Source organism: Mercenaria mercenaria, chromosome 3 (assembly GCF_021730395.1).
Source record: "Mercenaria mercenaria strain notata chromosome 3, MADL_Memer_1, whole genome shotgun sequence".
Classification (NCBI taxonomy): domain Eukaryota; kingdom Metazoa; phylum Mollusca; class Bivalvia; order Venerida; family Veneridae; genus Mercenaria; species Mercenaria mercenaria.
In genome coordinates, this window is record NC_069363.1 from 63,122,967 (window position 1) to 63,137,031 (window position 14,065).

The 14,065-nt window shown below is 37.1% G+C and overlaps 1 protein-coding gene across 3 annotated transcripts in view; it reads left to right on the plus strand.

Annotated features, from left to right (window-relative positions):
- Positions 1–14,065, plus strand: part of LOC123525714 (otoferlin-like) — a 124,679-nt gene that overhangs the window by 12,996 nt on the left and 97,618 nt on the right. For all 3 annotated transcript variants that reach the window (XM_053538726.1, XM_053538728.1, XM_053538727.1), the window contains exons 2-12: positions 61–176; positions 512–552; positions 987–1,173; positions 2,029–2,215; positions 2,432–2,646; positions 4,219–4,327; positions 5,002–5,294; positions 8,201–8,398; positions 9,454–9,570; positions 11,653–11,805; positions 13,474–13,666. In XM_053538726.1, coding sequence (XP_053394701.1) covers positions 61–176; positions 512–552; positions 987–1,173; positions 2,029–2,215; positions 2,432–2,646; positions 4,219–4,327; positions 5,002–5,294; positions 8,201–8,398; positions 9,454–9,570; positions 11,653–11,805; positions 13,474–13,666 — 1,809 coding nt within the window. The remainder of the gene's footprint in view (positions 1–60; positions 177–511; positions 553–986; positions 1,174–2,028; positions 2,216–2,431; positions 2,647–4,218; positions 4,328–5,001; positions 5,295–8,200; positions 8,399–9,453; positions 9,571–11,652; positions 11,806–13,473; positions 13,667–14,065) is intronic.

Below are 14,065 nucleotides of genomic sequence, written 5' to 3' on the forward strand. Positions count from 1 at the left end.
GCTGTGTGTTTGTTACAAAATGACATAAGTACTGTATACTCCTTGTTGTTGGTATTTTAGATCACCAGTTTTACCATAAATGGGCAATGTTGATGGACCCGGAGGACATGAGTGCAGGGGTCAAAGGTTATCTCAAATGTGATATTGCTGTCATTGGCAAAGGTGACTCAGTCAAGGTACTGTAATGATTCTCTTGTTTTTCGCATTTTTCAGAGAAATTTTGTTTTCTGTCGGTGAAATAAACTTGATATTTTCACTGTTTAAGAGCAGTTTCTTTTTCTGCTTTTTTTTCACTTGCCTGTAACTACATTTGAATATGAAAGTATTTAAATTATAGAGAATCAGAACTTATTGCTATAATATTTATACTTTAGTATAGAAATACCTACACAAACATAAAAGATATACGTTCCACCTTATTTAAATGTAAAAGAAACCTAGAAATCTTAGACATGTTTGCAACAGAGATTATTTAGGCGATTGTTCACCAGAAACTTCTTTGTCCTTACAGGTTCCACCAAGAACTGACAAAGATGATGATGACATTGAAGCGTAAGTATAGTCATAAGTGTTTTATAGACCTGAAAAGTTCTTGTTTAGGGTGGGTAGAATTGATAGAACAACTTATTTCCAGCCAAGCCCATAGCATGTGTCATAGTTAGCGCCACCAGCATCCAGTCTAAGCCGGTACTGCTAGAAACAGTATCAATTTAAATGAATCAACTGGCAGTGAACACTAGTCAGGATATCAGCAGCAACCAGGAACCTCGATAGCTGGCATTGTAGTCCAACTTGTTAATGCACACTGACTCTGTAAACAATTAAAACTACTTGCACTTCCAGTATAATCATGTTTAAGATGTAACATTTGTTTGCGTAGCTCATCTTAAATGTGAGAGGTAAAGTGTCAAAGTTATCCTGTCCCTGTCAATTTCACTTTCATTTTCTGTATCTGTTATAATCGCAATATTTGCATTTCTTTTTAGCAATCTGCTGTTACCAGATGGAGTACCTGCCGATAGACAAAGGGCAAACTTCACCGTGAAGATTTTCCGAGCAGAGGGTCTGCCAAAAATGAACACAGGGGTCATGGCCAGCGTGAAAAAGGCTTTCACAGGGGAAGGAAAAGATTTAGTAGATCCCTACGTCCAAGTTTCATTTGCTGGACATAAAGTAATTTTATGTTAAGATATAAAATCCTTTATATTAAATTGCTGCAATATTGCTTTGGAATTGATTAGTTGAAAGATTGTGAAGCCCTATTGTGATTCATACTGTAAATTTTATTTCTTCTAAAAGCCGCGAGTAAAGTTATTACAATGGCACTGTTACTACCTTTCTAAAGTTAAAATATGATATTAAAACATGTGCCATGTTAAATAATGTCTTTTAAGATTATCTTGAAATGTGCGATTCACTTTAAAATATTGTCAAATATCTCAGAAATAAGCACATGGATCTTACATTTTATTTCACCACATTATAGACCATATGAGCGGTGCCATGAGAAAATCAACATAGTGACTTTGCAACCAGCATGGATCCTGACCAGCCTGCGCATCCGCGCAGTCTGGTCAGGATCCATGCTGTTCACTAACAGTTTCTCCAATTCCAATAGGCTTTAAAAGCGAACAGCATGGATCCTGACCAGACTGCGCGGATGCGCAGGCTGGTCTGGATCCATGCTGGTCGCAAACCCACTATGTTGGTTTCCTCATGGCACGGCTCATATGTTTATTTATGACTCTGAGAAGTTTCATTAAAATCTACATTGTAGAACAATTTCTATTTACAAATATGTTATGAAAGTTGTGATTTTCCCATTATGACAAATTGCGTGAGGTCCAAATTTTTCAAATCCGTCTAACAAAAAATCAAGCACACGACCCTATCTTTTTTATTTGCTGAATTTTATAAGTATATTCTAAAGTTTTGAAAAATCAATGTTTGATCAAACTCTGCATTGTAGAAAACATTTTGATCCGGACGCACAAAACTTGGAAGTGTGTGGGTTTTGTTATTTTACAGGGTAAAACAAGTGTGAAGAAAGGATCATACGAGCCACACTGGAATGAACAGATTGTGTTCTCGGAGATGTTTCCACCATTGTGTCGGCGTATCAAGATACAGCTGAAGGACAGTCACAGAGTCAACGATGACATCATAGGAACACATTATATTGATCTTGCCAAAATAGAGAATGAAGGAGAGAAAGGTAAAAGTGCCATCGTATACAATCTCTTTGTAGCCTGTGAAAAAAATGCATCATTGCATAGTGCCAGCAAAAAGGTACATTTTTCATGGTGCCCTGAAAACGTTGAGGGGCACTTTAGTGGCTTGTCAATTCCACCAACAAACTTTTCATTGATACAGCTACTGATTAGGCAAACATTTGTAAATAGTGTTATAACAGGATGTTTTCTATTTATAGGTTTTGTACCAACATTCGGTCCTTCCTGGATTAACTTGTATGGTTCTATAAGAGATTATCACGTCTTGGGTGAGCACAACCACCTGAATGATGGCCTAGGAGAGGGTGTGTCCTACAGGGGGCGTGTCCTAGTATCTATCAAAACAGATATTATGGATGCCATGGAAGGGGGTCCAGCAACTGTGGAAGTGGAACCAACTTTGCCATTACCAGAGGTTAGTAATACTTTGAGCTTAGATGTATAGGTAATTATTGGATGTTTTATATTGATCAAATGATGACACTTTGCATGCATTGAAATATGTCATGGGGCATTATTTAACAAACAGTCAAGGCCATCGAGTGGTTTGCCATCTAATGTACCACTGTTCAGAGTTCAGATGTATAGGAATTGAACCAAGAGGGCATTGGCCATCTGAATGATGAACTGTGGTAAATTAGATGGTAAATCACAGGAAGGCCTTGATTGTTTTCATTCTGACATGCTCATTGACATATTTCAATAAATATTATACTGGACTTCATTTACCCGAAGAGTAATGTATCGAGTAATGTATCGGACGTCATGCGGCAATTTGACATCATAAATGACATCCGCATGTCAGCCGTTGTTTATCGCAGAATATACAGAGCTTGATTTCCTTCTTTTTTTTTTTAACTGGAAATCAAATCGAGCAGTATTAGAATAATAGTTTAATCTCAGTCAAGATGAATAGGTTGTATAAATCACAAGTACTGTAATTTTCATAATCGAGGCTTCATTTTAGCACAACTATTTGTAAGTTTTCAGATAGTAGAACTTTTGTTGTCACTCTTTCGTCTTTGTCAGTCTGCATCACAAGATTTTGCATGTAAACAGATTTCTCTAAAACTAATGTTACAAATGCTTTCAAACTTGAGCATTTCTTTGGCATCATGAGTTGACCTCACAGAGCAAGTTCTGTAACTGTAACTTCTATTTTGTCAAAAAAAAAATTTCCCTTTTTAACATTGGAATTTTGGTTGAAGTTCTGCCTGTATGCAGGTTTCTCAAAAGCTGCTTTCAAACATCAGACACACCTTTGACATTATGAGATGACCTCACGGGGCAATTTTCATAACTTTATCTTTTATTTTGTTAAAATTATGCCCCTTTTTAACTTCTACATTTTGTGATTTTTTTTTGCAATTAAAGCATGCTTCTTAGGAACTGATTATGTCTCCCACAACACAATGGTGTGGGAGACATATTGATTTACTCCTGTCTGTGTGTGTGTCTGTCACAAAGCTTGTCCGCACTCTTTAAGTCGAACACTTCTCATCAGATCTTCACCAAACTTGAACTAAATGTGCTTCGGCACTTAGGAATTATGGCCCTTGACCAAAAACTACAGAACCATTCATACAAGTCCATCTAGACTCACATGACCAAAAATTACTGAACTGTTCATACAAGTCTGTCTAGACTCACTAAACATAGATATAAAGACAGACTTACTATTCGGATGATTAGGCAGTTTGGGAGACATGCGCTTTTTTTAAAAGAAGCTGTGTAAATGACCAAATGTTTTCGTATTATCCACACATCTTTGACATCATAAGCTGACATTGTGTGGCAGTTTCATTACTCTTGCTTACATTTTGGCAGCATTATGCCCCTTTTTTTAACTTACAAAATTTTTCTAAGGATTTTGCTCAAGGACTTTGAAAAGTCAACTTACTGATAAGACAGCTCTTGTCTCTATTCAAAAGAAAGTAATGATACTGCTTATGTGTATAGAAATTATCTTTCTGGATATTCCATACAGAATGCAACTGGTCGCTATGAAGAGTATTTCTTGTTTGGCTGCATTTTGGAGGCTTCCATGATTGAAAGAAAGATTGGTGATAAACCTGTGCATTTTGAGATGAGTGTTGGTGAGTATTTTGATAAACCTGTGCAATTGAGATGAGTGCTGGTGAGTATTTTGTTTTGATAAACCTGTGCATTTTGAGATGAGTGTTGTAGAGTATTTTGATAAACCTCTCATTTTAGGAACTAAAGAATTGCAATTTTTTTATAAATGTAAATTTTAAGCTGAGCATTGGTTAGTATTTTGATAAACATATTCATTTTGAGATGAGTAGGTGAGTGTTTTGATAAACCTGTGAGTTTTTTGAGCCAAGAATTGGTGAATGTTTTGAAAAACCTGTGCATTTTGAGGCAAGAATTCTTATTTGGAAAAATTTGTGCATGTTAAGCTGAGCATTGTTGAATCTTTTGATAAACATTTGAATTTTGAGGTACAGATGAGGGAGTGAACTGATAACCCAGCATACATTGAGCTGAATTCAATAAATCTATACAATTTTGAGATAAGTGGCATTGAGTAATTTACATACACGTACATTTTAGATACATTTTGTGGAGTGAAATGATAAAATAGACAGTCATGTGATAAACTTGAGCTAGTCACACAAAATGATCATCAGTTTTCAAACAAAATGTTCTTTTAAGCATGATGGGAATCTGATTGTTTATGGGGTACTTTAAACAAATAAATCTAGTAAGTTAGCAGCTTTTATAGTTCATTAATTTCATTTTATTTTAGGAAATGCTGGTAATGTTCTGGATGGTTACAACCCACCAACCAAGCGTGACTCCTCTAGTGATGAGACCTCGGAGGAAGAGGACCACGAAGATCACCCTGATGGATCAAGGCCAGCTGATGCTCCAAAATGGCACAGTACAACTCCACCCCTGAAGCCAACAACGAGAGATAAAGTATATTATCACCTGCCATTTTACGAGGAGAAACCATGTTTGTATGTGCGAGAGATGTTCGAGGATCACAGACGCAGGATGTACAACACAAATATACTTGAAAAAATTGCAGAGAAACTGGTTTGTTTATTTATTTATTGAATTGTAAGTATACAGGCATTGTTTCTGATGATGATTATATAATTATGATTATATATCAGTTTTCTTTTTAGCTCAACTTTTTAGCTCACCTGTCACATAGTGACAAGGTGAGCTTTTGTGATCACCCTTCGTCCGTCGTCCATCCGTCCGTGCGTGCGTCCGTCCGTCAACAATTTCTTGTCTGCACTATAGTGGTTTCATTTATGATTTTATTTTAACCAAACTTGCACACCACTTGTATCACCATAAGATCTCGGTTCCTTTCTTGAACTGGCCAGATCCCATTATGGGTTCCAGAGTTATGGCCCCTAAAAGGGCCAAAATCAGCTATTTTGACCTTGTCTGCACAATAGCAGCTTTATTTATGATTTGATTTTTACCAAACTGGCACACAACTTGTATCACCATAAGATCTTGGTTCCTTTCTTGAACTGGCCAGATTCCATTATGGGTTCCAGAGTTATGGCCCCTGAAAGGACCAGAATTAGCTATTTTGCCCTTGTCTGCACAATAGCAGCTTCATTTATGATTTGAATTTAATCAAACTTGCACAAAACTTGTGTTGCCATAAGATCTCAGTTCCTTTGTTGAACCGGCCAGATCCCCTAATGGGTTCCAGAGTTATGGCCCCTGAAAGGGCCAAAATTAGCTATTTTGACTTTGTCTGCACAATAGCAACTTCATTTATGATTTGATTTTAACCAAACTTGCACAAAACTTGTATCACCACAAGATCTTGGTTCCTTTCTTAAACTGGCCAGATTCCGTCATGGGTTCCAGAGTTATGGCCCCTTAAATGTCCAAAATTGGCTATTTTGGCTTTTGCAGCCATATAGAGACTTCATTTATGGTTTTATTTGATACAAACTTCCAAAATATCTTCAGCAACAATAAATCTTGGATTCCATGACAAATCAGATCCAATCGTAGTTTCCAGAGTTATTTTATATCTGATTACCTCCCCTGATTGTAGTCAAAATGGATTTATATCAGTAAGTACTTACAGGACTTATTTGAAATTTCATTATTGTCATTAGTTGGACCGAGCCGATCAGGGTAGATAACTATGGACTGATTTTATGTCAAATTACCTCCCTTTATTTCAAATTAAAATTGGTATATCTCCGTAACTAATGAAGATACTGATCTGAAATTTCATTTATGTCAACAGATTTATTTGGCAGATCCTTCTTTTGTTAACTTACAATAATTTTCTTTTGAATTACTTCCCTTTTACGTTACTATAAATAGCCTATTTTTAGTAACTTTTATTATTGGCCGTAGGGAAAAACCGAGACCACTTTTCTGTGGTACAACATGGATGGTACCTCCAATTTTTAGGTGTATTTTGACATATCTGTACCTTGTAAGAATTTTGTTTTTCTTTTTGGTTAAATTTCTTTCCTTTGTTGTTCCTGTCCTTTGGACTTAGATATTTTTTCTGAGGACCTTCTTGTCCTCAAGTGCAATGATAACAGGTGAGCGATATAGGGCCATCATGGCCCTCTTGTTGAAGAAAAAGTAGAGCTACTGCACTAGCCCTAGTGTCAGAGTCGTTAAAGTTTTTGATAAAGTAAAATATCTGTGTTACTATCAAAGCTATTGACTTTAAACTTCAAATATTTATTTACTATCAAAGTCTACACCAAGAGAAATAATCCCCATAACTTTGGTTTGAATTTTGACAGAATTTTGCCCCTTTTTAATGTAGAATGTTTTGGTTAAATTTGAGAAAAGTTGTGCATGCTGTCTTATGGACTGCTACTGTTTAATTTTTGCACGCTGGTTTGCAGCTGTTGCCATGGTTTATGAACATCAATGGCAATGATTATTGTTGCCATGGTTTATGAACACCAGTGGCAATGATTATTGTTGCAGTGGTTTATGAACACCAATGGCAGTGATGACTGTTTCCATGGTTTATGAACACCATTGGCAATTATGATTGGTGCCATGGTTTATGAACACCAGTGGCAATGGTGACTGGTGCCATGGTTTATGAACACCAGTGGCAATTATGATTGGTGCCATGGTTTATGAACTCCAGTGGCAATGGTGACTGGTGCCATGGTTTATGAACACCAGTGGCAATGATGATTGGTGTCATGGTTTATGAACACTAGTGGCAATGGTGTCATGGTTTTTGAACACCAGTTGCAATGATGATTGGTGCCATAGTTTATGAACACCAATGGCAATTATGATTGGTGCCATGGTTTATGAACACCAATGGCAATTATGATCGATGCCATGGTTTATGAACACCAATGGCAATGATTATTGGTGTCATGGTTTATGTACACCAATGGCAATGATAATTGGTGCAATAGTTTATGAACACCAGTGGCTATTATGACTGGTAAAGAGGCATTATATAAATCTTCAACTCATATTCCTCCGTTTGGTTTATATGTCAGATATCACAACCTTAATCAGACATATAATGCCACTTTAAATCCCCAAAGATTTCTCAAAAAGGACAGTACATGCGGTAATGGCATCAAGATTACAGTTGGAACATGTCAGCAATATAGGAATGAAGCACGTATCAAATGTAGACTTCCGCTAATGACACAAAACATTGAGAAAGTGACAAATTTGACTGCAGTATTAACTGGAATTTGTCAAAGATCACTGAATAAAAATGTTAATGATACAGCCCAAAATTTTCACTTGCAAAACAGTGTTGGTTCATAAAATGTCAGCTAGCAGTATAAAATGTTCACCTGTACCTGACGAGTTTGCAGGCTTAGATACAAATCCTGAATGATAGGTTACCTTGTTGAGTAACACTTGTGTACTAAGATATCTCTGTTCTTTGGTCATATTCATTGTCATTTTCCATGTATTTCATATAGTGATGTAACTAAAGTTCTTTATTATAGGAAGATGGAATAGGCGAAGTGAATGAGATGATATCACAAGAACAACCATTCCCAGAGAAACGTTTGCGAGGTGTGTTTGAGGAGTTAGGTGCAGCATGTTCAAAGTTTGTCTCCCTTGTTAAGGGAACAGGAGGTGGAGGTTCGGCTGGTAAAACACGACTTGATAAGGAGCGGCACAAATTGTTAGTTAGGGAACTGGTGAGTGCACCTGGACAAATACACAATGTACAGCAATGCCTTTAGTTTATTATTCAGCTTACATGAACTTTGTTTGGGGGCTAATAGAGCTAAAAATAGAAAATCCATTTAACAACTTTTCCTCATGAACCATTTGATGGATTTTGACGAAACTTAGTTAATGCATTCTTTTACAGACTTTTCCCAGATTTGTACAAATGGTTTAGCTTTGCCGCTTTCAGAGGCTGCCAGAGCAATAATCATTAAACTACTTCACATGATCCACTTTATAGAACTTACCAAACATGGTCTGTAGCATACATGTGTTGGCTTCCGTCAAATTTATTCAGGTTGTTCTGCTTGACCTCATCTAGAGGTCACAGAGCTAAAATTACACAGTAACTTTAAATGACTTCTTATCATGAACAGCTTGATGGATCTTCACCTAACCTGGTCTGTAGCATCTTTTGATGGCTTGACTGCATGCTGGCAGTTCAAAAAATAAACCTTTAAACAACATCCAGCAAACTGCTTAATAGATGTTCATTAAATTTGGTCAGAACCTTCCTCTCAAAGTTGTTAAAATGGTCACGCTTGACTTCCTATTTCTTGTCAGCTCCTATTTTATTACATTTCAGAATGATTGTTTTTCACACTGAACAGAGTTGTTGTGTTTAATCATATAATATATCTTGATATAGATTTTTATGCCTCCGGTATCTACTGATGCGGGAGGCATTCAGTAATTGTCCTGTCCATCAGTCAGTTCGTTCGTTCGTCCGTCCGTCCATATGAGGTTAACCAAATGGGACCATTTTGTCTAGCATTAATACCCCTAACTAGAATGACTTGATACTAATACAGATGTAGCCTGTGACCATTCCTCATCTTCAGACATCACCTGACCTCAGTTTGATCTTGACCTTGAACTTGACCTCGTTTTGGACTTAGGTTGCTTTGTATCGACAAGGATGCCACTGGGGGCATCAAGCGTTTATTGAACGCAGCTCCTTGTTTAGGTAAGCTTTACAATAGATAGTTAAATTCTTTTTGAAAACTTTCCTTGATATTTACAGGACCAGATGTCTACGTTGTCACGTACGATGAAGGCCACCACAGCAAAGAGCAACCTGAAAGACAAAATACGCTCAGCAATGCAGTATTTACAGAAGATAAAAAGTCTTCTGCAAGAGGTAAAATGAAACATATGACATGTTAAACTTTTATGTGGCTCAAATTGCATGATGCAAATTTTTGGTCAACATCAGTTCAGTTTAAGAATGCAGGTATATTTAAGAAATAATAAGTTCCCAAGCGTGGTTTATAATAGAATAACCCGAGTTTTGAGTTCTTATGCGTAAGAATATGTCACGAAGGCGGTAGGCTTGAGTGATATATTATTTTGCATAAGAACGAAATACTTGGGTTATTCTACGATAAATCACACTTGGTAACTTATTATTTTAATTCTAACACGACATACTTGGATCAACAGTGTTACAAAAAGTGGTAACTACTTTTTACGACCGTGCTATGGGCCTGGATCGGATGACGTCTTTGCACGCGAGTGGTTTATTGCAGAATAACCAGAGATAGTTTTTGCTCTATATGTGACCACCTCGGTAGCCTAGTGGTAGAGCGTCCGCTTCGAGTGCGGGAGGTCGTGGGTTCGATCCCCGGCCGCGTCATACCAAAGACGTAAAAAATGGTACTAGCAGCTTCTTCGCTTGGCGCTCAGCATTAAGGGGATAGTGCTAGGACTGGTCAGCCCGGTGTCAGTATAATGTGACTGGGTGGGGTATCATGCCACGTGTCTACGGCGTGATATTCCAGTGAGGCAGCACTATAAAGTTGGGCATTGTGCTCACTGCTACAAGTAGACACCGTCGTTTATATGACTGAAAAATTGTTGAAAAGACGTTAAACCCGAACACACACATGCTCTATATGTATGTAGGTTATTTGCTGGTCGTGTTAGAATAACCTTTAGTCTGCTGACAGCAAGTGATTCTGACTTTGCGCCCAATGTAGACAGCTGACCTTGGTCAGCACTGGTTGCTTATCAGTCTGTTAATTTTCAGTGAACGCCCTTCAAATAATGAATGGTACTGCCTAAATTAAATGATGGACAAGTCCATTTTAGAAATTTAGCAGGGTAAAGGTTAAAAAGTGTATTGGCAAAGGTAAGGCTCTTGTCAGTTAAGTGCTTTCCTCTGCTGTTCTTCCAGTTTTGATGTTTTAGAAAAACTCATTCCGAATAGAAACAGGGAAATTTTGATGAAAGATGACTGTTCTGGCAAAAAGGCTTAGCAACTTTTTATTATTGATTGTCTGTGTGCATTCATGTTAGAAATTCTCATATGTGATGGGGTATATATCCCACGTCTCAATGTAAACAGAAAGAAATAGATAGCTGATATCTTATGCAGGCACTTCCTGTTGCTTGGCCACGTAATCACATATATTCTTGTTCCAGACATCCATTGGGAATCAGAACATAGGCAGTTCCATAAATTTTTCATCTTTTCATAGTTGTCCAGAATTGTTATGAGCATGAATTGGTATGAGAATTATTATGTAAGTCAACACAATAACAGCCAACCATCTTTCAGAGTATTGTATTGTCTTCTGAGAATACTTAAGCTCATTTAATGTGGTAATAGTTCCATGAAGAGAATAAATATTTCATTTTATCCTGACATTACTTGTAAGATTCATTTCAGGCAGTTCTGAATGTTTGGAACAGATATTATTCTGTGGAATTTTATTAAACCATATTTTATAAAGCATTATTGTATCTGAAAGAAATTCAGCCAGTAAAAAGGAGTTCTTGTTAGGTTGAATAAAAATATGGATCCTTCAGTCAATTTTCACAATAGTCGGCTATAGGAAAAGCACACTTTTGATTACATTTTCACATATAGAAAAACTTCAATGTAGACTTACCTGTTTTCAGTAACATTTAAATTCATGCATGTGCTTAATTTTTCACAATCTGCCAAATTTCAACTGAGGTCCTAAGTTATACATTGATGCATATTTTATGTCATTATTTACAATTATTCTAGGTTAAAACCTACTCATTCGTCAAAATTAACCTAGATTTCTGGCAAAATTTATGCTACCCGTATAATGGCTACCATTTTAGGTTTTCCAGATAAATGATGCTGCTCTGTCGCCTTGGGTTTATCAAACATACAGAACTACCTCAAGGCATAGAATTTCATTTGTTAAAAAAACAATAACTTGTCTTATTATTTCTTTAAATATTACAGCCACAGCATGCTCTACCAGATATATTTATATGGTTAGTGAGTGGTAACAAGCGAATTGCCTATCAGAGGATACAAGCTCGAGATATCGTGTACTCCATTGTAGACGAGGAATGTGGCAAAGACTGTGGGAAGGTCAAAACTTTGCTCCTCAAGGTGAGAACAATCAGAAAATAGTATTCTTAATTGGTTAGAATAAATAATTAAATTTTTAGTTCACCAAAGCACAGTATACTCAAGATGAGCAATTGTGGTCATTGGTCTATCGACAATTTCTTTTGATGACATGTACAAAAGCATGAGTTATAAATTTATGAAAGTTGGCCTGGATGTTTCTTGGGTGGTCCTCTTCCAAAGTTGTTCAGAATGAGATAGTATCACTTGGTTACACACAGGGGTGACCACAGCTAAAAAAATTAAAATCTTCAAGCAACATCTAAACTGTTGGTTCAGTTTTGAAATAAGTAAAACATCAACCACTTAAAGTGACTAGGGGACATAATACTAGAGTTACCCATTGTTTTGAGCAATCCAAACATGACCCTCTTATTTCAGCTTTCATGTAAGAAGGTAAGCAGTCACTTAACAGTCTGTTTTATATTTCATTTACTGGGGAAAAAGGCAAGCAGTCATTAAACCAGTCTGTTTTACATTACATTTACTGGGGAAAAAGGCAAGCAGTCATTTAACCAGTCTGTTTTATTGTCAAGCCCGCTTGCGGAAGCGAAGACATAGTTGTCCAAATGTCTGTTTGGTGTATGTGCGTCCGTCCGTCAGGATTTGTTTCCCGGACCATAACTTTGACATGCATGGAGCAATCTTGTTTATATTTGGCATGAATGTAAACCTCAGTGAGACGGAGTGTCCTGCGCAAACCCCAGGTTCCTTTCTCAAAGGTCAAGGTCACATTGGTCAAAGGTCAAAATCAATAATGACTTTGTCTGGAGCATTTCTTCTTCATGCATGAAGGGATTTTGATGTAACTTGGCACCATTGTTCACCATCATGAGACAGAGTGTCTTGCGCAAGAATCAGGTCCCTAGGTCTAAGGTCAAGGTCACAGAGGTCAAAGGATACAAAAATGAATGACAACTTTGTCCGGAGCATTTCTTCTTCATGTATTGACGGGATTTTGATGTAACATGGCATAGATGTTCACTACTATGAGACAGAGTATCATGCGCAAGAACCAGGTCCTTAGGTCTAAGGTCAAGGTCACACTTAGAGGTCAAAGGTCAGATACAAGAATGACATTGTCCAGAGCATTTCTTTTTCATGCATAGAGGGATTTTGATGTAACTTGGCACAATTGTTCACCATCATGAGACGGAGTGTCATGCGCAAAAACCTAGAATTACTTCCCTTTGTTGTTACTATAAATAGCTTATATTGTAACTTTTTTTATTACTGGTCATAGGGAAAAATCAAGACCACTTTTCTGTAGTACAACATGCATGTTACATCCAATTTTGAGGTGTATTTTGACCTATCTCTCCTGGTAAGGATTTTTATGTGGACTTGGAATTTTTTAAAATTTTTTTTTAGATTTACTTCCCTTTGTTGTTACTACAAATAACTTCTATTGTAACTTTTTGCAATCTTTTTTTTTTATTTGGCATAAATGTTTGCCTCAATGAGACAGAGTGTCGTGTGCAACTCCCAGTCCTTTTGACAGCTGATGGGCTCGACATGTTGCCCATGGGCATCTAGTATTTCAGTAACCTGGGGGAAAAGGTAAGCAGTTATTTAACAAGTCTGTTTTATATTTCAGTAACCTGGGGAAAAAGGCAAGCAGTCATTAAACCAGTCTGTTTTAAATTTCAGTTACCAGGGAAGAAAGCAAGCAGTCAAGCTGGTTGGTCAATCCAAGCCAAACTTCAGGTATATCTGTGGTTAGGTCTCAGTAAACACAAGAAAGACTATCTGAATGGTCTACCTCGTGGGTATGAGGAATGCAGGGTCCTTAAACAGTCCATAAAACCACAGTGTGTGCCACCACCTGTCATAAATTACACAGGTAATGTTCAACAAAATACACATTTATTACATTTTACATTTGGTCCTGATTAATTCAGATTTTCTGTATGACTTTAGATGACTTAACTGAAGTGCTATTTAACCCTTACCCTGCTAAATTTCTATAATGAACTTGTGCATCATTCAGTTTGGACAGTACCATTAACTGTTAAAAGGGGTGCTTACCAAAATAATACTGACTGAATGGCGAACAGTGCAGACCATGTTCAGCCTGCGCCTCCGTGCAGGCTGATCTTGGTCTGCACTGGTCGCAAAGGCAGAATCACTTGCTTCCAGCAGGCCAAGGGTTAAGCTTACTATGACCAATAAGCTGGGCACTGACATCTTCAACACATAAAATAGTGATAGAATAAATTACATTACTTTGTAGAAGATTTAA